This window comes from Pan paniscus, chromosome 2 (genome assembly GCF_029289425.2).
Source record: "Pan paniscus chromosome 2, NHGRI_mPanPan1-v2.0_pri, whole genome shotgun sequence".
Classification (NCBI taxonomy): domain Eukaryota; kingdom Metazoa; phylum Chordata; class Mammalia; order Primates; family Hominidae; genus Pan; species Pan paniscus.
Window position 1 is genome coordinate 138327596 of NC_085926.1, and position 25966 is coordinate 138353561.

At 42.7% G+C, this 25966-nt stretch overlaps 1 protein-coding gene across 1 annotated transcript in view; it reads left to right on the forward strand.

Moving 5' to 3' along the window:
- CLSTN2 (calsyntenin 2) overlaps positions 1-25966 on the forward strand; it is a 640674-nt gene that overhangs the window by 479027 nt on the left and 135681 nt on the right. The window contains exon 5 of the mRNA XM_034957513.3: positions 6979-7128. Within this exon, the coding sequence (XP_034813404.1) occupies positions 6979-7128 (150 nt within the window). The remainder of the gene's footprint in view (positions 1-6978; positions 7129-25966) is intronic.

A 25966-nucleotide genomic window follows, 5' to 3' on the forward strand; every position in this document is an offset into this window, starting at 1 on the left:
TATACTACATTAACATAATGAAGGACAAAGATCATATGATATCTCAATAGATACAGAAAAAGCATTTCACAAAATTCATCCTTTCATGATAAAAATTCTCAACAAATAATGTATAGAAGGAATGTCTTCAACACAATAAAGACTGTATATTACAAGGCCACAGCAAACATCATACTCCATGGTGAAAAGTTTAAAGCTTTTTTCTCTAAGGTAAGGAATTAGACAAAGATGCTCACTCTTGCCACTTTTATTCAACATAGTACTGAAAGTTCTATCCAGATCAATTAAGGAAGAAAAAGAAATAAAATGTACTCACATCAGAAAGGAATAAGTAAAATTGTCTGTTTGCAGATTAGATGATTTTACATAGAGAAAACCCCAAAGACCCCACCAAAGACTGCTGTCACTAATAAATAAATTCAGTAAAGTTGCAGGATAAAAAAGCAACACACAAAAATTATTTTCATTTTTGTACACTAACAACAAACTATCCAAAAAAGAAATTTTAAAAAATGCATTTACAATAGCATCAAAGGAAATAAAATACTTAGAAATAATTTAACTAAGGAGGTGAAATATCTGTACACAGAAAACTATAAAACATTGATGAAAGAAAACGTAGAAGACACAAATAAATTAGAAGATATTCCATGTTTATGGATTGGAAGAATCAATATTGTTAAAATGTTCTACTCAGGAATTGAAAGCCAAATACTGCACATTTTCACTTATAAATGGGAGCTAAGCTATGGGTATGCAAAAGCATACAGAGTGGTATAATGGACATTGGAGACTCAGAAGGAAAAGGATGAGAAGTGGGAAGGGATAAAAAAACTACCCATTGGGAACAATGTACACTACTTGGATGATAGGTGCACTAATATTGTAGACTTCACCACTATACAATTTATGTAAAAAAAAACCCACTTGTACCCCTAAAACTATTAAAATAAAAAAATTTAAAAATCTAATAAAATGTCTATACTACCCAAAACAAGATAGAGACTCAATGCAATCTCTATCAAAATTACAATGGCAGTTTTCATAGTAACAGAAGATACAATCCTAAAATTCATATAGAATCACAAAAGACCTCAAATAGCTAAAGCAACCTTGAGCAAGAAGAACAAACCTGGAGGTATTACATTTCCTGATTTCAAACTATAAAACTATATTGCAAAGCTATAGTAATCAAATCAGTATGTAGCTGTCATAAAAACAGACACATAGACCAATGGAGCAGAATAGAGAACCCAGAAATAAATTCACACATATATAGTTAGCTAATTTTCACCAAAGGCACCAAGAATGCACAATGGAAAAGAATAGACTTGTGAATAAATAGTACTGAAAAACACTGGATATCCACAAGAAAAACAAAGCAAAATTGGACCCTTCTGTTACACCATACACAAAAATAAATTCAAAATGGATTAGAGACTTACACATAAGACCTGAAACTATAAAAACCCTAGAAGAAAATACAGGGAGAAGGCTCCTTGGCATTGGTAGTGGCAACGATTTTTTAATTTGATAGCAAAAGCATAGGCAACAAAAGCAAAATTAAGTGGCACAATATCAAACTAAAAAGCTCTGCATAGTGAAGAAAGCATTCAACAAAATGCAGAGGCAACCTACAGAATGGGAAAATTATTGGTAGACCATATATGCAATAAAGAGTTATCCAAAATATATAAGGAACTCATATAACACAAAATAGAAAAAAAAAAAAAACCAAACTGATTTTAAAACGTGCAAAGGACCTGAACGGACATTTTTCCAAAGAAGATACACATATAAATGGTCGACGTGCATACAAAAAGATGTTCAATGTCACTAACTACCAGTAAAATGCAAATCAAACCCTCAATGAGCTATCACCTCACAATTATTAGGATGACTACTGTCAAAAAGTCCATAAGGAGCAGCATTGGTGAAGATGTGAAGAAAAGGGATTCCTTGTAGACTGTTGGTGAAAATGTAAATTGGTGCAGCTATTACAGAAAACATCATGAATGTACCTCAAAAAATTATGAATAGAACTACCATAGGTTCAGCAATTCCACTTCGGGGTATGTATCCATAGGGGGAAAATAACCAGTATCTTGAAGAGATAGTTGCACTCCCATATTTATTGCAGCATTATTCACAATAGCAAAGATGCAGAAACAACCTAAGTGACTGTTGACAGATGAATGGATAAAAAATATGTGGGAGATACAAACATACAATGGAATATTACTCAGCGTTAAAAAAAGAAGGAAATCCTGCCATTTGCAACAACTTGGATGAACCTGAAGGACGTTATGCTAAGTGAAATATCCCAGACACAGAAATACAAATGCCTCATGATATCACTTGGATGTGAAATCTTAAAAGGTTGAACTCACAGAAATAGAGAGTAGAATGGTGGTTGCCAGGGTTTAGGGAGGGAGTGGAGGAAAAGAGAAGATATTGATCATAGCATATAAACTTTAGTTATTAATATAAGATGAATAAATACTGGAGAATGTACAGCAGGGTGACTATAGCTAATAGTAATGCATTATATACTTGAAATTTGCTGAGAGTAGATCTCAACAGAGCTCACCACACACACACAAACACACACACACACACAAGAAAGGTAACTATGTGAAATGATGCATATGTTAAATAGCTTGATCATGGTAGTTATTTAGTAATGTATACATATATTAAAACATCACATTGTATACCCTAAATATATACAATTTTCATTTGTCAATCATACCTCCATAAAGCTGGAAAAAAATCCTGCAAGTTGGTGGACCCCACACTTGCATCTACCACTCGTATGTGTGTGTCTGTGTGGTCTTTGACAAGTTACTTGAACTTTGTCTCAGACCCTCACCAGTAAAATGGAAATTGAATATTGTACCGGTGCAGTGTGATTGTTACCTGAACTGATGCAAAAAAAATACTGGAGCCTCTGGCACAAGCCAGCCACTCAGCCATGTTAGAGAATGACAGTGGAGGGAGCGGTAGGCTCTCAACGACACCCAGTTACCACTTGGCAGATTTTCTACTTTTCAAGCAATTGTTTGGTCTTCATGCAGCCTCAGCTGGGCTCTCTCTTTGACAGAAGGCTGCCCTAGTGAATAACAGGATTCATGCTTCTGAGCCAAATGTATCCTAAAGACTGCTCATTCTTAAAGTGAATGAAAATGCTTATTTCCCATATGAATGGAAAAGCGTTATATGCCTTGTGTGGGAAATTTGGAAAGCACAGAGAAGTATGAAGTCACCCATAATCCTGCCAAAGTAACCATTATTAACAGTTAACCATTAAATCATTGTTTGCCAAATTTTCAATAGTTTTTCTGTAAAGTTTTTAAGCAAAATTAGGGCCGCAATATCCTTGCATTTGTCTGTCCTCCCTTTTTTCACTTAACATTTAATTATATGTATTTTCCCCATCTTTAAACGTTCTTTATAATCACCACTTTTACTACTGAACAACAATCCATCTTATGCATAGACGTTATACTTAGCTCTTCTCTTATAGTGTCAGGCTATTTTTCAGTGCAATAAATACTAGATGAACATATTTGTACATGTATCTGCAATTGTATCATTTTTCCAGAATCAATTTTTAGAGGAGGAATTGCACTCCCAAAAGGTATAAGCAATTTCAAACTGACTAGCATATATTGCCAAGTAGCTTTCCAGATAGGTTGTTCCCATTTAAATTCTACTAGAAGAGTGTTGGTCAGTATGTCTGTTTTATCCCCTCAGCCCCCACTCTCCGAGTTTAAAAAAAAATACCTAAACTAATGTGTAAGGTAGGGACTGGTTGTTTTTGAAGGTGAATTTTTCAAGTTCCTTTGGAGAAATAGCTCCAGGGACTTATGTTCACCATGGTTAACTGTGGGATTAGGTCTCCTGAGAAGATAGTGATAGAAAAATCATTCAAATATGGGAGAAAAAGATACAGTTGTAACAGAAGCAAAACAGGTGACTTTTCTGAGCTTTCAAAAAAATTTAAATGTGTATCTTATTGAAATATGACCTTCTCCCATGCAACAATTCGTCACAATACTATACCCTTAGTTTTTAGCTAATGCTTCAAATTCTGTGCTTTGAAACTCATTTTCACATGCACAAAGTTGGTGGTGGTGGAGAAGGTAAATTAGTTACTCAGACAGTTTCATTAAGACTTGTTATGGAAGTAGACCTGCAACAAATCGAGCCAAGGATTCAGCTTGTGTGTTTATTTTTCTACCACAATCAATAGTGTTTGGTCTGCTTAATGTTGTACACATTGTAAACTCTGAGCCTTCCTTTTGTAAGAGGAGTATCTTTTGAGGGCCATTTAATTTTAAAGAAAGTTAATTTTTTTTTCCAAAATTCAATGTGATGTTGTGAAGATATACTTCTCATGGTTATATTAAAGTGCTTCCACCTGACAGAATTCCTCCCCTGTGACAACTATAACCACATATAAGTTTGAGTGTTACCAACCAATACTGAGCCATTCCAGACCTGTGCAAGCCCTCAGAACTGAGAGGGAAACAATAATTGAGGAGAAATGAAAGGGATTCCGAACACCAGCCACTAAGCTAGAAACACATCAAACACGTTTTTATTGAGATATTTTTGACTGACTTTGTTAACTAAATTCTATCTCAAATTGGTGAATGAAGCTGTATTGTTAGAAGTAGTCCAGAGAAGATAGCAGAATAGATTATTCTAGTTCTTTTTTTTTTTTTTTTTTTTTTCTGAGATGGAGTCTCACTCTGTGGCCCAGGCTGGAATGCAGTGGCACGATCTCGGCTCACTGCAACCTCTGCTTCCCGGGTTCAAGTGGTTCTCTTGCCTGAGCCTCCCAAGCCACTGGGATTACGGGTGCCTGCCACCACACCCTGCTAATTTTTGTAGTTTTAGTAGAGACAGGGTTTCACCTTGTTGGTCACGCTGGTCTCGAACTCCCGACTTTGTTATCTGCCCACCTCAGCCTCCCAAAGTGCTGGGATTGCAGGTGTGAGCCACTGCGCCAGGCTGATTATTCTAATTATTGATCCAGTGTCTTGGGCAACTTCGTATTCCCTCCTGGACATCAGTCAGCGTCCACGACAAGTTACTTGAACTTTGTCTCAGACCCTCACCTTCCCATTTCCTGCTCCTCCCACCCTCACATAGATTCACATGTGCAGCACCTGCTCATGGCCTGGGTACCAATACTGTTTCACTAATATTGTGTAATTGGTGGACCTTTTTTAAAAAAAAAAATCTTTCAAGCATTATTTGACTTTTCTAATTTTCCAAGCTTTCTTGTTTCATTCCATGTTCTCTCAATATGCATAAACAATACATAGCAGTTAGAAGAAAGCTCATTTAGGCAATTTTTCTTTAGTTTTGATGAAATATAAAAATATACCTGAGTCAGGCTGGGCATGTTGGCTCACACCTGTAATCCCAGCGCTTTGGGAGGATGAGGCAGGTGGATCACCTGAGATCAGGAGTTCGAGACCAGCCTGGCCAACATGGCGAAACCCCGTCTCTACAAAAAACACAAAAATTAGCCAGGCGTGGTGGCAAATACCTATAGTCCCAGTACTTGGGAGGCTGAGGCGGGAGAATCACTTGAACCCAGGAGGTGAAAGATTGCAGGGAGCCAAGATCATGCCACTGAACTCCAGCCTGGGTGACAGAGCCAGACTCTGTCTCAAAAAAAAAAAAAAAAATATATATATATATATATATATATCAGCCATTACCTCTTTGTTTATTTTGTTGATTTTTTTTTTTTTCAGACAGTCTTGCTCTGTCACCCAGGCTGGAGTACAGTGTTGCGATCTCTGCTCACTACAACCTCCACTTCCCAGGTTCAAACAATTCTCGTGCCTCAGCCTCCTGAGTAGCTGGGACTACAGATGTGTACCATCACGCCTGGTTAATTTTTGTTTTTTTAAATAGAGATGGGGTTTTACCATGTTGGCCAGGCTGGTCTCAAACTCCTGTCTTCAAGCCATCCACCCACCTCAGCCTTCCAAAGTGCTGGGATTACAGACGTGAGCCACTGCACCCAGCCTATTTTGTTCATTTGTTTTTTAATTTCAAGTTTTAAAATTTAGTTTCTGGTAAACGATGATAACATTTGAGTTCTAATTTGCTGTCAACTCTGCCGCCAAAAAAAAAAGTAGTAGGAATGAAATTATTCTCAGCAAAATATTTTAATCTCTTAGAATTTAAAGCTTAAAAGTATTAAATTCACTTTAGGTCTTTATTAGTTCTTTGGAACTAAAATTGTATTTCAGCAAAAATAATGAATTAAAATTTTGCTCATTAATTCCAAATATTTATTTCAGAACTATAATATGAAACCCACAGGAGCAAAAACACACAAACAACTCAGAAAAATGTTACTTGGTCTCTCTTAGAGAAGAAAAATGTCTTCTTCGGGGCGAAAAGTGTGTTATTCTATGTCGCTTTCACAAGGGAGGTCACACGTTTTCTTATTGATTTTACTTCCTATTTGGTAGCAAAAATAATGTGAGATGAGGCAGTGAACATTCCTGGCGACAAGCCCAGATGTTAAAAAATATGTGTCAGGACATTTTCTGAATTCCATCTTTTTCCCAGAGATATCCTTGCAGATGAATGGTCTTTGCCCTACATCAGGGACACAATCACACGGCTGTACTTCAGGAGGAAGTCTTCTGGCAGCCCATTACTTATAAACACAAGCCAGCTGGATTCCAGGCGTGTGCTCAAAATTCCCTGGCAGTCCTATTGCGCAGCTAGGTGGCTTCAGCCAGTGGGTTCCCAGGAATTTGCTACCAAAGCATAAGCATGCTACAAGTGGAGCCATGCTCCTGTTTGCCCTTGTTTTTACAAAGAGATAAGGAAAAGGGTCACTTTCTTCTTGTGAAGGTGGGTGGAGTGGAGAAGAGATCTGGGAGAAGTACAGTGCAGTTAAATTGACCTGAAATGCTTTTGAACATCTCTGTTCCTCAGGCAACATCAGGAACACTGAGAAGCTGAGCTATGACAAACAACACCAGTTTGAGATCCTGGTGACCGCCTATGACTGTGGACAGAAGCCCGCTGCTCAGGACACCCTGGTGCAGGTGGATGTGAAGCCAGTTTGCAAGCCTGGCTGGCAAGGTGGGCCTGTTTTATCAGTCTTGTGTGAAGGCAGCATGGTCTGATGTATAGAAGGTGGTGTACTTGTCCTCAAATCATCACAACACATAACTTTTTAAAGTACAGTCACTTTGCTGTGAGAAACAAAGTAGCTTGCTTATTCTCACAACTCTTAGGTGATATATTATCCCCATTTTTCAGCTGAGAATGTCGAAGACATCTCCTCTAACCTCATGTGCCCAGTTTGTCCAGTGCTCCCTTTCTCCAATCTCATGACATCTTCGATCAATAGTAATTATCTCACAGCATGTAGGAGAAATTGCCAGCAAGCCTATTCACTTTACCCTAGGGTGCTGGGTCTACCTGATGCATTTCAAGTTTTGCATCATGGATCAACACCTGGGGAAAGTCGTCATGTTCTTTGTGCTCACACAGAATGCACACAGGCAGAGGCGGGAGACCCAGAATCCAGACTCTGGATTAGGGAATGTATAAAATGTTGACTCTGGGAATGAAGAAGCAATGGCTTTGGATGGAGGTGGATTTTTGTGTCAGTTTAGAGCTCTTAGAATGCAAAGGAAACTAAATGCTTAGGTCACCCTTAGATAACAGTTTATCACTGAACTGAGGGCAAGTAAGGAAGGTGAGGACAGCTGCATAGATGGACCTTACAGAGATTTGAGTGATTTGTGGAATAATAATAGTTTTAGTGGTGATGCCAATAGATCTGGTGGCTGAGCAGGGATTCTAGAATTATCTCTGCACCATTATTTTGGCTGCCCGATGACTCCCTGTCTCTACTTCATATGTTGAAGATGCTGCAGGCTATTGCTTACTCATAACTCATAAACTGCTTCATTTCTGTGTACTGCCTTCTCTTGGTGTGTCTTTAAGCTTCTGCCTCCCTCTTATATTCTCATATTTTCTCTCTCTCTCTCTCTCTCTCTCTCTCTCTCTCTCTCTCTCTGCTATCTTTAATTCTTAAATTCCCTAGAAAGGGTTGGTGTTAGTCACTCACATCCCTGTAGGGAAGACTGATGCCAGACCACCCTATAAATCTCTGGTCAGTCTTTGAATGACTGTCTTTTAGTCAGTTATTCATTCCTAATTCAATTCATCAGGGTCAGATTGGCAGGACATCATGGTACAAAGTAAGGACACCTGTTTCAGAAGCTGCCTGACATCATTCCCCTCAGAAGGCAGTTCTCAAAGCACTCCTCCCTTGCACAACTTGATCTCCCTAAAACTTAAAACTGAAAAGATCGGAAGGGGTAATTTAACCCACCTCTGGAGAGAGCCAGAGTTGTATGCCTTTGAACAAAGTAGAAAAGAAGAAATGCTCAGTAAAGGAACCACAGGTAAGGCACATGAGAGGTAAAGAACAAAGCAGAGTCATCTTTGTGTCAGTCTGTTAGGATCAAGGAAGAGACATAGAAAGAAGGACAAGCCAGAGTGGGAAACTTTGTTTTCCCAACCTCAGGGAGCCTGAGCTCTGATTGGCTATAATACTAGACCCGAGGACCCTGCAGACAGAATTCTGTCTTGTTCACCACTGAATTTCTCAAGCTTGGTGCAGTGTCTAGTGCCAATTGTGGGTGCTCAAGAAATAGTCATTGAATGAATGAATGAATGAATGAATGAAAGAAAAGGTATATGAGTTAAGAAGAACTCACCTTGTTTTGTTTTTAACTCATGAAGATTAGCTCCAATGAAGGTGTGGCCTTTGAAGAGAAAACCTGGAAAGGATATATAAACTCTGTATGCATGAAATATGTTCACAATGAGAATTTAAGTAGGAAAAGCAAAACACACAGCTATGTCAGAAGAATAGTCCCAATGCTTCTTTGACTTTGACAAATGAGGCACCTACAGATGTGTGATTACATTTTTATTCCTAAATTTAAATGTAATTTCCTAACAGAATTTGTACTTATTAAATGTATGCAAGGAAAAACCTGGTCACAATGTTTAACTCTACGAGTGAAGAATGTATTGAGCACCACCTTATAGCGCACACTGCTGTTTGCAGCTCTGGACAAACCTTGTTGGGCAAGGCCGGTGCCCATTTGCTATTATGTCTCCAGTGCCCAGCACACTCCAGTGCCCAGCACAGAACCAGACATGATGGAGGCATTTAGCAAGTGTTTAATGATGGAGAAATGGTCAGCAAAACTTTGGTTAAAAAAATGCACCTTTCTGTGGAATAAAGAAAGCAGGGAAGAGGCAATTCCCTGCATCCATTCATAGTGTCGGGCACAGTGATTTAAACACATGTAACATCAGAATCAACTACTTCATAGTGGCTTCCCTGCCTTAACTGTGTGGGATATGATGAGGTTTCTCTTCAAATAGCCTAATCAATCCTTTATTCTTTAATTCATAGTACCCCCCACCACCCATTTTTTCTTTTTCTCTTTTTCCCTTTCTGCCTTCGCTACATGCCCACACATGTCACAGTACCAGGTTTATCAGTACCAGCTCACATTCCTTTCCTTATTTGGAAAGAAGACTAGCTCTCTAACTCATTGCAGACACCCCTTCCCCTTTTCCCCTCTCTCCCTTACATGCCCACCCTATCTAAAGAAAGTTCAAATGTTTAGGCAACCGGGATTAGTTCAGATTGTGGGAACTGACCCTGGCCAGTGGGGAAAGGGTACAGGGGCAGGACTTGCATCAGGAATAAAGGCTCTCCTGCCCCTTTGTTCAGGTGTGCTCTCATGGCGACTGGCCAAGGAGAAGCACCCCTCTGCACAGAAGTAAAATTGCTTTGCTAAGGATCCTTTGTTTGAGTGTTCAATTTCCTTAGGATTTTGAGTGTTATTCCCAACAGCTGCCAGCCTGTAGTGGCAGAAGCTGACAATGAGTTCTCCATCCTTAATTTTTTCCCCCAGCTTACCCCTTGCAATTCCTTCCTGCCTAAAGGGAAATGACTGAGAACAGGTACAAGAATTCAAACTGCCAAACTGTGTTTGGCATCCGGATCCAGAGTCTGGGATGTCCTCTCTCTCAGTCACTGCCCCAATAGACTTCCAGATCATAGACAGGCCCTCCAGGCTCTCTGATATCTGTAACAGGCCATAAGGCCTTTCTAGCATTCCTGTCCCAGCTCCCAGACCTAGAGAGGAACCTCCTCTCCTCCTCCCAGCCTACTAATTAACTTCATGCCTCCACTTGGACAACCCTCAACTCTTACTCACTCATCTTGGGGCCTATTCTCTCTTATATCCCTGGTCAGGGCTGCAGCCTCTTAACTGGAAGTTCACCTTTCTCCAGGTAAGAACTGACCACAACTGGTCTGAGTTGTATGTCTCTTGTCCTGCCCCTTCTCCCAGCTGTGTAGAGCAAACTGGAACGAACTATGTTTTACTGGCTTGCTTGTTACTTGCAGATGATGCAGACTGCCCCTTACTGTGAGTGGGCATCAAATGCCTTGGGGGAAAGGGTTGGCTTTTCATGGAGCCAGTATGGGGTGAATCCTGCACTTTGTAAATGGACAAGGAACATAGAGAGGGGAGAACATTCAGGGGACCAATGAACAATATGAGGAGAGCAGTTTGGCTTGCACAGAAGGCTGTGACTGGAGAGATGTGGAAAGCAAGATTGGAGGGGCCTGTGGTAGGGGAGGGTGGGTGGTTGAGGTTTTGAGGTCAGGGTGAGGAGCTGCAATGAGCCTCAACCCCCTCAGATCCAGCTGAGAGGGGGCTGTGTGCATTTGCCAGATGTAATTCCACTTAATTCTCTGGGAGAACAGAGGCCTCTACCAAACTGACTCCTCACAAGCAACTGGAGTAACCAAGCAAATGCACTTTGGCAGTTTGAATTCTGGTACCTGTTCTAAGCCATTTCCTTTTAAGCAGGGAGAGATTGCAGCACAGTGAATCCAATCCATTACACGCAAGAGCTCCCACCTCCCCCAAGCACTCCCAATCAGCATGTCACCCAGTCCTTACTGTGGCCAGCTTCTTCCAGGGAGCTTTCTCAGAGCATGGAACCCTGCCCCACAGCTGGAGCCTTTCCTTCCTTCGCAGGGCCCATGAGGACTTGCTCTCAGACTCCAGTGATGCCCCAGGGCAGTGGCCCTCATTGTTTATCACAATTGCCCCTTCCATGGGCAGGACCAGAAGAGGCTTTCTCTGAATGCTGCTGGCCTTACCCAGCTATGCACAGAAGGACATCTCAGACCCCGGCTCTTCCGCTGCCTGCCTTTCAGACCTTGGCCAAAGAATCTACCAAGGCTATGGTTTTCTTATTCCTGCCTTTTCTCTGTGGGTTGGTCTTATCTTCTCCCTTAGGGCGGAACCACACTTCTTGCAGCCCATGGCACTGAACTTTCCATCCATCACCTAAGCATGAACTAAAAGTGTGTTTGCTAGCATCACTCACCAATGGGCAGGGTGGGGCTTATCAAGGGTTTAGCTTACAGCAAGGGGAGGAAGGAAGACTTTGCATCCAGAAAACAAGCCCAGGGTGCCAGGCACATACATTTTGCTCTTATGTGAGCTTTGTCTTCTCTGCTGTATTCTGAGGTTTTAATTCTGAATAGGTGATAATGGTCTGCTCACTCTGCAGTGAGGTGGAACTTTGCTGAAGGGAACACTCCCATTCTCAGTTGGCCAGGGAAGAGGATGGCTCAAAGCATAAGCCAGACCTGTGTGAGTGGAAGGGAGAACTACTTCTCTTTGTTTTGTTCTGAGCTTTGAGAACTCACAGTGTGCTTAGAGGTACCTCTAGTTTTCAGGGATGAAAAATTATATTAGGAACTAGGAAAGTGATGCACCTGCAGCAGGTCGCATGCTAATGACAGGCTTGCATCCTGCCTCTCATGCCAGGTTTTTGAATTTGCAGTCTTTCTTTTTAAAGTTTAATTTAATTTTAAGTTCTGGGATACATGTGCAGGACATGCAGTTTTGTTACATAGGTAAATGTGTGCCGTGGTGGTTTGATATCCCTATCAACTCATCACCTAGATATTAAGCGCCACATGCAGTAGCTATTTATACTAATGCTCTCCCTCCTCCCTGCCACCTGACAGGCCCCAGTGTGTGATGTTCCCCTCCCTGTGTCCATGTGTTCTCATTGTTCAGCTCCCACTTATAAATGAAAACATACAGTGTTTGGTTTTCTGTTCCTGCATTAGTTTGCTGAGGATAATGGTTTCCAGCTCCATCCATGTCCCTGCAAAGGACATGATCTTGTTCCTTTTTATGGCCACATAGCATTCCGTGGTGTATATATATGAACTACATTTTCTTTAAGGGATTAGGTTTTAACATATGAATTTGGAGAGGACACAAACGTTTGGTCTTTAGCACTGACTGTCTTAAGGGAGAAAGAAGGAGATGACGTACAAAAGCTATCTTTGAAGTCTTTAAGGGCAGGGTCTTAGTAGAGTAGTTAGGATGGGAAGGAGAGGTTTTGGATGTTGTCCTCCTAGTAAGGACCTATGGTTACCTGATGTTACATGGGGCCCAGCAAGAAAGAATGAGTAAGGAGTCATCTGTGGAACCAGATAGACTGTTTGAGTTTTAAGAGTACTGTTTTCACTTTTACTGTTTATTTTCTTACATGGTATTTTCCACCTTTAGCATCATTTAAAGAGAGAACGGGGCTGGGTGCGGTGGCTCACACCTGTAATCCTAGCACTTTGGGAGGCCGAGGCGGGTGGATCACTTGAGGCCAGGAGTTTGAAACCGGCCTGGCCAACATGGCGAATCCCTGTCTCTACTGAAAATACAAAATATTAGCCAGGCGTGGTGGTGCATGCCTGCAATCCCAGCTACTTGGGAGGCTGATGCAGGAGAATCACTTGAACCTGGGAGGTCGAGGTTGCAGTGAGCCAGTAGCGCGCCACTGCACTCCTGCCTGGACGACAGAGTGAGACTGTCTCAAAAAAAAAAAAAAAAAAAAAAAAAAAAAAATATATATATATATATATATATATATATATATATATATATATATAAAGAGAGAACAAGTTTGAGAAATAGTAGATAGACTCAGTGGACCATGGTAGATAAACTGGATAAGGAAGAGAAGGATAGGTCTGCCTCTCCCGTTTGGCACATGGGCCCCCAGATGGATTATGATGCCAGTCGCTGAGGTGGCAACATGGAAGGAGAAGGAGTTATGTGCAGCAGCTAAAGAGTCCATTTTAGAGAAAAGATCAATGTGAGGTGCCAGAGATGTCTAGTGGGCAGTGGGATTGTCACATCTGATGCTTAGGAGACAGGTATGTGCTAGAGATGGAGATTTGAGTCTCCTGGATATATGTGCTTGATAGTGGAGGGCTTAGGCATGGATCTCATTACACGTAGAGTAAAAAGAAGGCTACAGACACTCCCAGAGATGGAGAATCCTCTAAACGGGCTGCTAGATAGCCTGTGGGGATCCCAATATGCACATGTCTCAACTTGAGTGTTTCTAAGCTTTCTCTATTTTCTTTTTTGTTATTATTTCCTCAGGTTTTTGGGGAATGGGTGGTATTTGGTTACATGAGTAAGTTCTTGAGTTGTGATTTGTGAGATTTTGGTGGACTCATCACCTGAGCACTATACAGTGAACCCAGTTTGGTCTTCTTAGTGTTTCCCTCTTGTCAACTGAATGAAATTACCCAAGTCTGGGCCTGTGTGCGCTATGATGACTTGGAGAAGGACCTGCATCCCTCTGTGGACCACAGCACTGCAGAGGATGTAGTACCCTTGGAGGCTGTCAGGGTGAGGGTGGCAGTAACAGCAGTGGGCCCAGCCAGAGATTGAGCTTAGCCACATGTCCCTGCTGAACCCTCCTTACAGGGGCACTGACCTGTCCTTTAGAAGATCGTTTGTAATCCAGTGGCTAGTTTGGGGTTTTTCTGTTTGTTTGTTTAGTTTTTATTATATTTTATGTTATGCTGTTTGGAGAAATGCATCCCTTGTTTATGCTTTCCTTTATTCTTTTTAATCCCTTGGCCCATCTTTTTTTCTATGTTTCAAGCTGAAAAGATTATCTTCCACAACACTTACTTGGTACATTTTCCCTTTTATTGTTGCAAGTCAGATTTTGTATTCATTATTTGTTCTGCTAGAATGAACCCAAAGTTCAGTATTTCACTATCCCTTTATGCAAAATTATTCCCCTTTGAAGAGAGCCACCAGAGACTTTCCTTGTGGGCTTTCACTATTTTTCCCCAGATGTGTTGCTGACTGGACTTCCAGCTTTTCTGTGTCTGAGGCTTCCCAGACTGAAGAATCAGCTCTCCAGCCCCCAAGGAGCTCTTCTTTGTCTGCTCACCTCATCCATGAGTGTGATCCCATGGCAGCTAATTACACCTTGCTCAGCAGCAATTCACACACCACCACCAGTTGGAAGAGTTTCTCCCACAGGCCAACTGATTTCGGTTCCTTTTACTTTCCCAGTAAGATGTCCTATTTAAAAGGAAAAGAAAGAGAGATGCAGCCACATAATTGAACCATTTCCTCTCTGTTCTTTGGGTTTTGAATAATTCTCCAGGTGCGTCAAATTGTCTGCACTGTTTCTTCCACCATCCCACAAACAGGTCCTTCATTAGGAAGGAAGGGTGGCAGCTTTTGGAGAAGCGCTTCTCAAACTCAAACACGCACATCAGTCGGTAGGGGGGATCTTGGTAAAATGCAGATCCCGATTTAATAAGTCTGGGGTAGGTCTGGCTGCTTCCATCAACTTCACTTTGACTAAGACCATGCAGAAAATACTTATTAGATGCTGAGTGTGTCTAACACTTTTGTGTTGAAAAGACAGTGGCAGAAAGACAGCATCTAATCAGCATTAGATTAGCAGCAACTAATCTAATGCTGGCTAGATTCGTTGCTTTTAGTTATTGGCATTGTGAGAGACACTGAAATTGAATGCATATTACCTGGTGGGAAATATTTTTTTTTTTGGAGTGAATTAGTTAACCCTTTAGTGAAGGCCTACTGTGTGCTAAAGCCTGGGGATACGGGTAGGATCTACCAGAACTCCGATTATAGAAGGAGATGATAGAAATGCTGAGGATAAAAGCTGCACTGGAGGGACGGTGGGAAGACAAAGGGGATACTTAACCTTGGACCAGGCAGGAGACCCAGGGAGATGTTCCTGGAGAAAATCTAGAAAAATACTGGGCTTTAGCACAGAGAGGAGGGAGTACTCCAGACTAGAAAACAGGTGTTAGGTAGGAAGGAGCACAATGTGGCTGGATCAGGGGGAAGAAGACTGGACTGGCCAACTGAGGACCAGGTCTTGGAGGGAGGGCCTCCTCATATATCATCCTGAGGACAGGGGACCGCAGAGGCTTTCCTGCCTCCATGTGGTTAAGAGTATCTTAGGGACGAAGGACTCCTCGGCAAACCACATAGATGTTGGCTGGAATGCAGAGACTCAGGGGAGGGAGACCAGCAGAAAAGAATGATTATTTCTGAGTGCACTTTCAAGTAGAGCACTCCCCCAAAAGTACTAAAAGTCATGTATTTGTTTATTCCAAACTCAAGTTAAAGTGGGCATCAAGGTTAGATTTGCAGGCAAATCTCATGAGACTCCATAGGCAAAGGGACAAAGGTGGCAGTTGGGCGTGTCTGGGGCTGAAGAGGACCCTGCTACACCTTGTCAAGTGTATGTCCCAGTTCCCTCTGCAGCTGTCACCTGCCACCACCCTACCAAGGAGATAAACACCCAGTCCCCAGGGGTCAGCTGGTCACCTTGCCCCTTCCAAAAGTCAGATGGGTTATTAAATAAACTGAGGATCTGGCTTACATTTTACTACATGAAAGGCATTGATTTCAAATCAGAGGGTGATAAGCCCAAGAAGGTGTCCAGATTTGCTTGGAAAGTGGGCTCAGGGCATTGCCAGAAAGACAGAGTAAAGAAGGATTCTTGCCCTCAGTTCTCTCTTTTACTGTCCTGCCAGGGTGTCTGAGGTTCCACCATTGCAGTACCAACCTTTTATTTTAATAGATAATCCCCCCTGAGAAATGAAAATACCTCCTGCAGGAGTCAGGAAAGTGTAGCCTATAGGCCAAATCTGGTTGACTACCTGTTTTTGTACAACTGTGAACTAAGAGATGGTTTTTACATTTTAAATCATTGAAAATAAGAAAAATAATATTTCATAGCACATTAAAATTATATGAAGTTTTATTCTTAGTGCATGTAGATAAAGATTTATTGGAACATGGCCACACTCATTAGTTCACATAGTGCCTATGGTTACCCTACAACAGCAGAGCCGAGTCGCTTCAATAGATTATGTGGCCCTCAAAGCCTAAATATTTACTATTTGGTTCTTTACAGAAAAAGTTTCGTGACCCCTGTGTGAAGCTCTTGTTGTCCATTGGCACCTTAGCAGGGAGTGGGTGATTACATGCATAGCAAAGCCTTGAAAGAATGGGAGATCAAATGGACATATTTAGACAGAGGCAAAGAAGTGTAAAAGTCCAAAGCAAAGTTCACTGCACAAAGGGCAGGAACATCCTGTGAGATAAGCAACTCTAGACCATTTAATAGATAAGGAAAACTTAGAAAGATTGACTGTCTTGCCCAAAATCTCACAGCGGTAAATGGTAAATATGGAATTCAAATTCGTATCAGCCTATTCCAGAGGGCATCTTACTGTGTCAGAAGAAAGAGGATAGAAAAAGGGGATTGAGAATTTCCAAAGGGGGATGTTATGAGCTTTATAAAAGGGTATATCAGAAAACATTTTAGAAGAGAGACATAGCCTGTATGTCCTTAAGCAATGTATTTAACTTTTCAGTTACCTTATCTATAAGATGGTGATGAGACTTACCTGGAAATGGTAGCTGGAGTTCAATGGGACAATGTCTACGTAGCACCTAAGAGGTGCCACAACTTTCATTTCCTTGATTGAACCAGGTATAGGGAACCATTGTCCTGAAGTTATAATGTGTTCAAAAATAAACCCAGGCTTGAAGACTGTCCATCTTTCAGCTACTACTTGCCTGAAACTAAAGTTACCTCTGATTATCTCATGGGCCAGAGAAACACAAAGTGGGCCTGAGACTTGGGTGTCAAGCTTCAAACCCAAAGATGCTGGGCCCAGGTGTGGCTCCTTACACCAGGGCAGGAAGACTCTACCTTTTCCTTAAAGAGAATTCAGCATGAAAAATTACCCATATACCCTTCCATTCAATAGGACAACACTGACTTTTTGAGCTCCATACCAGAGGGCTCAGCTTCTTCCTCCACCCTCACAGTCTCTTTCCTATCTTTTTGAATCTCTCCTCTTTATCAATAACCTCTCTTCTCCCTGTCCCCGTTTTTGACTTGCCTCTCCTTCCCCTTCATTTCTTCTACATTCTTCCTCTGGTTCCTTCTGCTCCTCTTCCCTTTCCTAAGCATATGCCCTGAACCCCACACAGGGGTAGGTGATGGGGGAATGGGGTCAGGTGCAAACCAGTGGAGATGGAGCTAGGTATGGAGTGAGAAGGGCTGAACCCAACCCTTAGCTGGGTCATAATCTAGCCACAGGCTTTGCTTAAGCTATTTCTCTGGCTGAGCTTTGGTTCCCTAACTGTAAATTAAGAATCATAATCCTTGGCCAAGCTATTTTGTAAGATTGTTAAGACCAAAAGAGATTCCAGCGTAGAAGTACTTCACAAAATTTAAATCCCTATGCAAATGAATGCTATGATTAAATTGGGAAAATAGACACCGTCATGCAAATGAACACACACACACATGAGTACACACATTTAAATCCATAGAATTGAGTAAGGCTGTGTGGCTTAAGCATCATGTCCTGGATTTTTGTACTTAAGATTGGGATCAAAGGGAGGCAGTGGGGTGGGGTAGGAAGTGTACAGTCCTGGGGGTCGGTCCAGGAACTCAGATTTCAGTCTCAGCTATGCCCTAGCTCACTCTGCAACCTTGGGAAAGTCACTGCTGTTCAGCTTTGGCTTCCCTAAATGTAAGTGCCTTCTTATGAGGACCAGCTGCAAGGCTGCCAGTGGAGAGCCTTGCACAGAACCACACACGATGGGGCTCAGAGAACAGCAGCACGTTTTAGTTCCCTTCATCTCAATTTAAAAAATCACAATGGAGTATTTTTTCCTCAAATAATTGGAAAAATCATTACTGAGGCCTGAATTCCACTGACTGCAGCAGCGTGACCCCAGGGCAGGTGCTCCGGGCTAAGGGGATTGCTCAGATCTTCCTGGCAAGCAGCTGAGCTTCTGGCGGAGGGCCTCGTGGGGGCACTTCTCCATGAATAATGACCTGTTTTGACATCACTGACATAGCTGATCATTAAGGTGCAACAAATGGCTCTGTACGGGATGCTGATTTACCTACTCAATGGTATCTTAATGTGCTTAAAGAGCTGCCAGATAAAAGCGCCCATGCTCAAGTCTGCTTTGATCTGACTCTCCTGTGGATAAGCCTGGAGGGTAATGAGACTTGGAGGTTTTCTAGGTCCAATAACATCAGCCCTGAGGGGAAGAGGGTGTGGGCGGACTTCACTCATCCCAAACAGTACTCAATAATAATAACAGTAGTAATCATTACCACTCACTGAGCACTTACTATTTGCCAAGCCTTATCTAAGGGCATTCATTGCATGCACGTGGTCATTTATTCTTCACTGAACCCTGAAAACTGTTATTTTCCCATTTCACAGATGAGATCACTGAGGTTACTACACTTGCCACACAGCTAGTAATATTGAGGCCAGCTCCATCTGTCTGCAGACATAGAGATCCTGCCCAATTTCCTACAATGCATCTCAAAGGAAAGGAGAACACTGGCATCTTTTGAGGCCATTGGAGGAAAGCTATTTGGGGGAAAGTTCTGAAATTAGAACTCTTCCCCCATGTTAAAAAGAAAATATGTCATTGGATAGTAAGGCAGACTTGAGAGAGGACCATGGCTTGTGGATGGTGGAGGTGGGAGGGGTATCACTCTTGTCACCCAGGCCCACCACTGGGACCTGTCTTCATTCAGGATAATAAGGTCATTCATCATTCAACCTTAGATGACCTCTCAGGCACCATAAGGGGAAAAGCCTTGCCCAAGGTTATGTAGAGAGGTGGAACCACAGCTAGAATCAGGCCTCCTGACTCAGAGCCCCACATGCTACCTCATCTCCCCATGGACCTGGGTCTGTCCCTGAGCTGCACAGTCTGCCTACTCCCTCTTCCACTGACAGTTCTTTGAAATTTTGCAGCAGGCCAGAATGTCTCCCTGCAGGGAGTCAGCAGAGGATACAGCTTCAGAGGGCAGGCTCCGAAGCCAGAAAGACCCAGGTTCAAATCCAGTTCCATTTGACTCAAGGACATTGGATAAGTCAGTTAACCTCTCAGAACCCTCAGATGTGGCATCTGCAAAATGAGGTTAATAGCAGTACCTATCACAGAGGGTTGTCACAAGGCAGAACTGTGTCTGGCAGGTAGGAATGCCTAAATTAATTCTAACAATGAGGAAAGTGAAGGCAGAGGAGAGCAAGTAGATGTGACTAAAGTGCTTTTGGGAGTCTGGCCAGCCTGTCAGCATTATTTGCTGTCTGTGTGACCTTAGGCAGGTCATTTGATATCTCAGCCTCAATTGTCTCCATGGTAAAATTACCCTGCTAATCCCTTCCTCAGATGGATGCTGTGCAGGTTGATAACATGGGTAAGAGGCCTGGCAAAGTGCCTGTTAAATGGCGGCTTCCATCCTGCTCTCTGCATGACCCAGTGGAGGGCAGCCCCAGCCAGCCTGGGTACCTATGCTGCCATCTGCACACAAGCCATACTTGGATTCTCATAATGTGTGTGACCACAGAAAGTCACCCCCTCTCCCTGCCACAGTTGTCCTCATCTCTAAAGTGGGCAGAACAGTGCCCCCTTCTCCCCACATCTACCTCCCAGAGATCCTGGTGGAGGGAGGAACTGGATAGAGAGCCACGAGCTGGCCGAGGTTGGCCCCAGGAGCTCTGGATTCACACTGTTAAGTGTGGTGTGACCCATGAAGTACCAACTTAGGGGCTTGGAGCATTGACCCCACCCTAACCATGCAGAGGGACAGTGTAGTCCTGGCCTAACTGAGCCTCCACTCAACTCAAGAAACTTCCCCCAGGGCCTACTCTGCACCCGACCAGCCCCTGGGAACCATGAGCTGGAGCGGTGGTGAGGTGAGGGCAGACAGGTGAGCAGTCCATTCCAATACAGGGCAGTCAGGGCACTGACAAGCAAAGCCTAGGGTCTGTGAGAACAGAGGTAAGGTACAGTGGCCAGGCTTGAGAAAGCTTCCCCAAGAAGGTGGCACCTAGGCTGAAATCTGAAGGATGAATACATTAGCCAGATGCCTAAGGGATTGGGGAAGGGGCCAGTGATGGGAAGGAGCAGGGAACAGCATCCGCAGGAGAGCTTGCTGCTTAACTGCTGCACCTCCAGGGCATTTCCGTCCACTCTTCTGTCAACGTTGTGGCTGTATGACTGACAGGAGACAGGCATTTGTGTTGCAGAGAAGGGTTTTGGAGAAAGGTGAGTGATGGGGTAGATGGACTAGTGTGTTTTGTTTTCCTGTTTGTTTTCTTTTCCTTTTTTTATCTTGAATATATTTTTGTATCTTTTAAAAAAAAATTTTAAAATTATTTTTACCACTTTTGTGGGTACATAGTAGGTGTATATATTTATGGGGTTCATGAGATGTTTTGATACAGGAATGCAAACTGAAATGAGCATATCATGGAGAATGGAGTATCCATCCCCTCATAAGCATTTATCCTTTGAGTTTCAGTCAATCAAATTATATTCTTTAAGTTACTTTAAAATATACAGTTAAGTTATTGACTATAGTCACCTTCTTCTGCTGTCAGATAGTAGGTCTTACTCATTCTTTGTATTTTTTATATCCGTTAACCATCCCCACCTCCCCCTACCAACCCCCTACCACCCTTCTCAGCCTTTAGTAACCATGCTTCTACTCTCTATATTTATGAGTTCAATTGATTTGATTTTTAGATCCCACAAATAAGTGAGAATATGCAATGTTTGTCTTTCTGTGCTTGACTTATTTCACTTAACATAATGATCTCCAGTTCCATCCATGCTGTTGCAAATAACCGGATCTCATTCTCTTTTATGGCTGAATAGTACTCCATTGTGTATATATACCACATTTGCTGTATCCATTTATCTGTTAATGGACACTTAGGTTACTTCCAAATCTTAATTATTGTAGACAGTGCTGCAACAAACATAGGTGTGCAGATATCTCTTCAATACACTTGATTTCCTTTCTTTGGGGTATATACATAGGAATGGGATTGCTGGATTAAATGGTAGCTACTTTTTTAGTTTTTTGAGGAATCTCAAAACCGTTCTCCATAGTAGTTGTATTAATTTACATTCCCACCAACAGTGTACAAGGGTTCCCTTTTCTCCACATCCTCGCTAGCATTTGTTATTGCCTGTCTTTTGGATATGGGCCATTTTAACTGGGGTGACATGATATCTCATTGCAGTTATGATTTGCATTTCTCTGATGATCAGTGATGTTGAGCACCTTTTCATATGCCTGTTTCCCATTTGTAGGTCTTCTTTTAAGAAATGTCTATTCAAATATTTTGCCCATCCTTCGATCGAATTCCTAGAATTTTTTTCCTGTAGAGTTGTTTGAATTCCTCGTATGGTCTGGTCATTAATCCCTTGTCAGAGGGGTAGTTCGCATAGATCTTCTTCCATTCTGTGAGTTGTCTCTTCACTTTGCTGATTGTTTCCTTTGCTGTGCAGAAGCTTTTTAACTTGATGTGATCCCATTTGTCCATGTTCACCTTGTGAACATGTTGCCTGTGCTTGTGGGGTGTTGCTCAAGAAATCTTTGCCCAGACTAATCAGTGTCCTAGAGATTTTTCTGTGTTTTCTTATAGCTGTTTTCATAGTTTGAGGTCTTATATTTAAGTGTTTAATTCATTTTGATTTGATTTTTGTATGTGGTGAGAGATGGGGTCTAGTTTCATTCTTCTGCGTATGCATATCCAGTTTTCCCAGCACCCCTTAATGAAGAGACTGTCTTTTCCACAGTGTATGTTTTTGAAACGTTTGTCAAAAATAAGTTCATTGTAAGTGCGTTACTGTTGGTTTTTATTAGAGATGTAGTGAGGTTTCCAATGCAGACCATGAAGTAAGTAGATCGAACTGTCTAGAGAGATTCTGTGAGGCAGTGGACATAATAACCAGAGTTCACCTGGCAAAGGCACAAGGTAGGTCTCCCCGGGGAGAGCCCCTTCTCCCCACCTTCCATGGATCCCAGCCAGTCTGGGCCCCTGTGGCTTGGGTGTTCCCTGGTCAGGTGAAGAGGGCCAGTCCTGGCCACATGAGCAGCAGGCATGGACAGTGGGGCCCCGGCAGGTGTGGAAGCCCAGGGAGACCTGTGTGGGGAATGCGGGGAACCTGTCTGGGGCCTCTAAAAACTAATGCATTCTGAGGAGGACTCATTTCTGATAAGTTCTTGGTTGGTGGAGGTTGGTATTTAGGGTAAAATGTGAACTCACTTTCAGCCACAGTTTAAGACAAGCATTATTATTTGGTTACTCTTGTTTTAGTAACAAGGCTCTGCTGGTGGACAGTGCTGAGAAAGCTGTGTTCCCTCTCTGTGTTCCCCAGTGCCAGTGTCTGTCTCCGGCCTGAGACTCTGCATCTCTGGTTGTAGCAGCCACCCTCACACAGGCTGAACCAGGCAGGCAAGGAGCAGGGACCTTCTACCTGCTGGGAGGTTTGGTTTTTTTTTTTTTTGAGACGGAGTCTTGCTCTGTCGCCCAGGCTGGAGTGCAGTGGTACAATCTCAGCTCACTGCAAGGTCCGCCTCCCAGGTTCACGCCATTCTCCTGCCTCAGCCTCCCGAGTAGCTGGGACTAGAGGAGCCCACCACCATGCCCGGCTAATGTTTTGTATTTTTAGTAGAGACGGGGTTTCATCATGTTAGCCAGGATGGTCTTGATCTCCTGACCTCGCAATCCGCCTGCCTCAGCCTCCCAAAGTGCTGGGATTACAGGCGTGAGCCACCAAGCCCAGCCGGGAGGTTTGGTTAATGACAGCCTCACACATGCTGAATCTTCCACCATTGGTGAGCTTCTAGGGAAATTCAGCCCTTTTCTCAGGCTCTAGATCCAGAAGAAAATATTATAATAAAGTATGTCATCCCTTCTCAAATTCCAAGGCTTTTGCTCCTCAGGCTCTCAGCCTCCTTGGGTTTCTAAAAACCTCATCACCAAATGCCAACAAAGCACTCCATGTCTAATGCATGGGTGGGGCTCACACTTGCCAACGGGAGCCCTCTGTGACAACAGAAAGAGGCTGGCTGTCTGGCTGCCCAGGTGGGCACCCCCAGGCAAGGAAGAAGGATGTTTCTCAGGCAAGACTTATGAGCTCTGCATTCTGTTAAGAGAACCTGAGGTAGTAAGTGGCAATTGGGCTGCCATGATATTTTTAATGTAATTTTTAAAAATTATAATTTTTTATCCTCATATGAAAATGATTTTAAAAAGAATAAACTCAATAAAAATTTCCCATAGTTCAATTAATGCAGTATTGTCAATATTGTTTTCTTCTTTCAATACATAGTCATTTGAACATTATGTTGTTTTTCCACTTAACCTTATGTCGTATTTATTCCCCCACATCATAAAACTTCACTGACCCCCTCAGTGGCTGCATAACGTCCCCTTCTATAGGTGTATCCAAATGTGCTTGACTGTGTCCTTGTAGTTAGATAGGGCCATGTGATTATCATATGTCAGCATGCTTCTGTTGTTCTTTTTAATGCAATGGCAATTAGTACAAAAGTCTTTGAATTTTGGCTACCTTTCTCAGGATTCTATTTACTGGGCCAAAGTCTATGGTCATTTTGAAAACTGAGATACATTTTGTCAAGCATCTTGCTAACCATTTGTGACAGTGTACACTCCTAACCCTGTCAGAGAGCCACCTCTCCCACCCTCACACATGGGGAATAGAGGGCATCAGTGTATTCAACAGACTCTGGAGATTTAGACTGTATTTCCTGCAGAAGTGAGAATTTGATTTCAGCTTGCGACTCTTGTTCAGAGAAATGGGAAATCCCGCACTCTAGTACCACCTAGGACAATGGTCCTTTCATTAAAAAAAAAAAAAAAAAAAAAAAAAGCTTTGAAGCTGTGTGCAATTGATAGCTTAAAAAGAGATTTACATACCTAGAATATGAAAAAGTATACATAAGCCATCTTTTCAAAAAGATTGAAAAATATGTGCATGAAAACCTCTACCCTTCAATTGTGAATGTTTTTCAAAGCCATGTAAGTAAAGATTCTTAAAGAACCACTGCTCCATCTTTACACTAATAATACATTTGTCAAGAGATTTTAAAAAATTGCCTGGAAGATGCTCATGTTTATTGTACATAAGAGAGAAGCATTTCTATACATCTAAGAGAAAGTACCCTGGTTGGCTGAATTCATTGATCTTGGAAGGATTGTCTTTCAGAAGGGCTGCTTTGAAGTGCGTGGTTTCTGTAACTTTCCAGCATCAGTTCTGCTGGATGTGTTTCTGTTTGGGAGCTGAGAAGGGTGTGAGCTGAGGGTCTTTAGGGTTGAAGGGACTGGGAGAAAGCTGCAGCCGAGCCTTGGGTGGGTCCAGGCTTCTGAACACCACAGAGTTCTCTTCAACTTTGGCTGCTGACCCACGGCCCCCCAGACAGCCAGGGTAAAAGGAAAGGAGGGCTTGGCACAGGCTCTAAAGAGGTGGTGCCCAACACTAGCAAGATCAGAGACTTGGTGGGTAATGGAAGCACTCATGCTGGCATGAGGGAACCACACAGAATAGGATGGTTTCCTCTCACAGCATGGGGAAGGCCAAAGCCTTCCAGGAACGGAATGTGGTGTCTCAGAGGCCTGAGCCAGCCATCTCTCCAATGCAGTCTGCTCAGCAAGCTGTCTTTACACATTGCCCTTAACTAGTGGCACCAGTTCTCCTGGCTGGCAGTGAGAGGCCAGGGAGGAGGGCCTGACATAAGCCTGGGCTTCAGCGAGGGGCTGCCTGCAGTTTCCCAGTTGCTACCAGAATAAGGCCCCAAAGTCTCTGCCAACGTGCATGACTCTGAGGTCTGCCAGATAGATGTGAAGCTTTTCTTAGGTCACAGAGTCAGTCATCACAGTGTTGATTTGGGGCCAAATTATATCTCCTCTGTCATCAGGAAACTGGAAAGAACTTCGTGAGCAAGACAAAATTTGAGAACAGATTTCTAGTTCTTTCATTTGACATTTATTGAGAATGTCTAGGGACTAAAAAGGTTAAAAATATACAGAACAGTTGAAGCCAGTTTTAAGTGCAGTTTCAGGATTCACATTTGTCCACGACATTTCAATTCAGGTGGGTGGGGGGTGTGCACACATACACAGCACACACGTGCACATGCAAACACACACACGTGCACGTACACACACACGCACACACACACACAGCAGCCATGTCTCAAATCCTTCCCATTTTAATGCCTAGCAGGCTATCCTTTGGCAGCTGGTTGGGGCTAAGCAGATGATTGATAAGTAAGATGTACCATCCTATGTGAGAACTGGAGTGTGCATGTTTATATGTCTGGGTGTGTATCTATGTGTATGTGTGTTCTGATTTTCATACATCTGCTCACTCATTTCATAGATATTTGTTGGGCAACTTTTATGTGCCAGGCATTGAACAGTGATGTACAAGTCATGCTCCTGAGTGGGAGCGGGACTTAAAGGAATCAGTAAATTCTCAGGGAGAGTGGAGGCTGGGGTGGAGATTGGGGGGAACTCATCAAGGTGAGGCCAATACCAGTAAGGGCTCCTTTACAAAGTCACCTGTGAGGTGGGACCTGGATGAAGGAAGGACCAGCCCTAGGAAGGGCAGGGACCGAG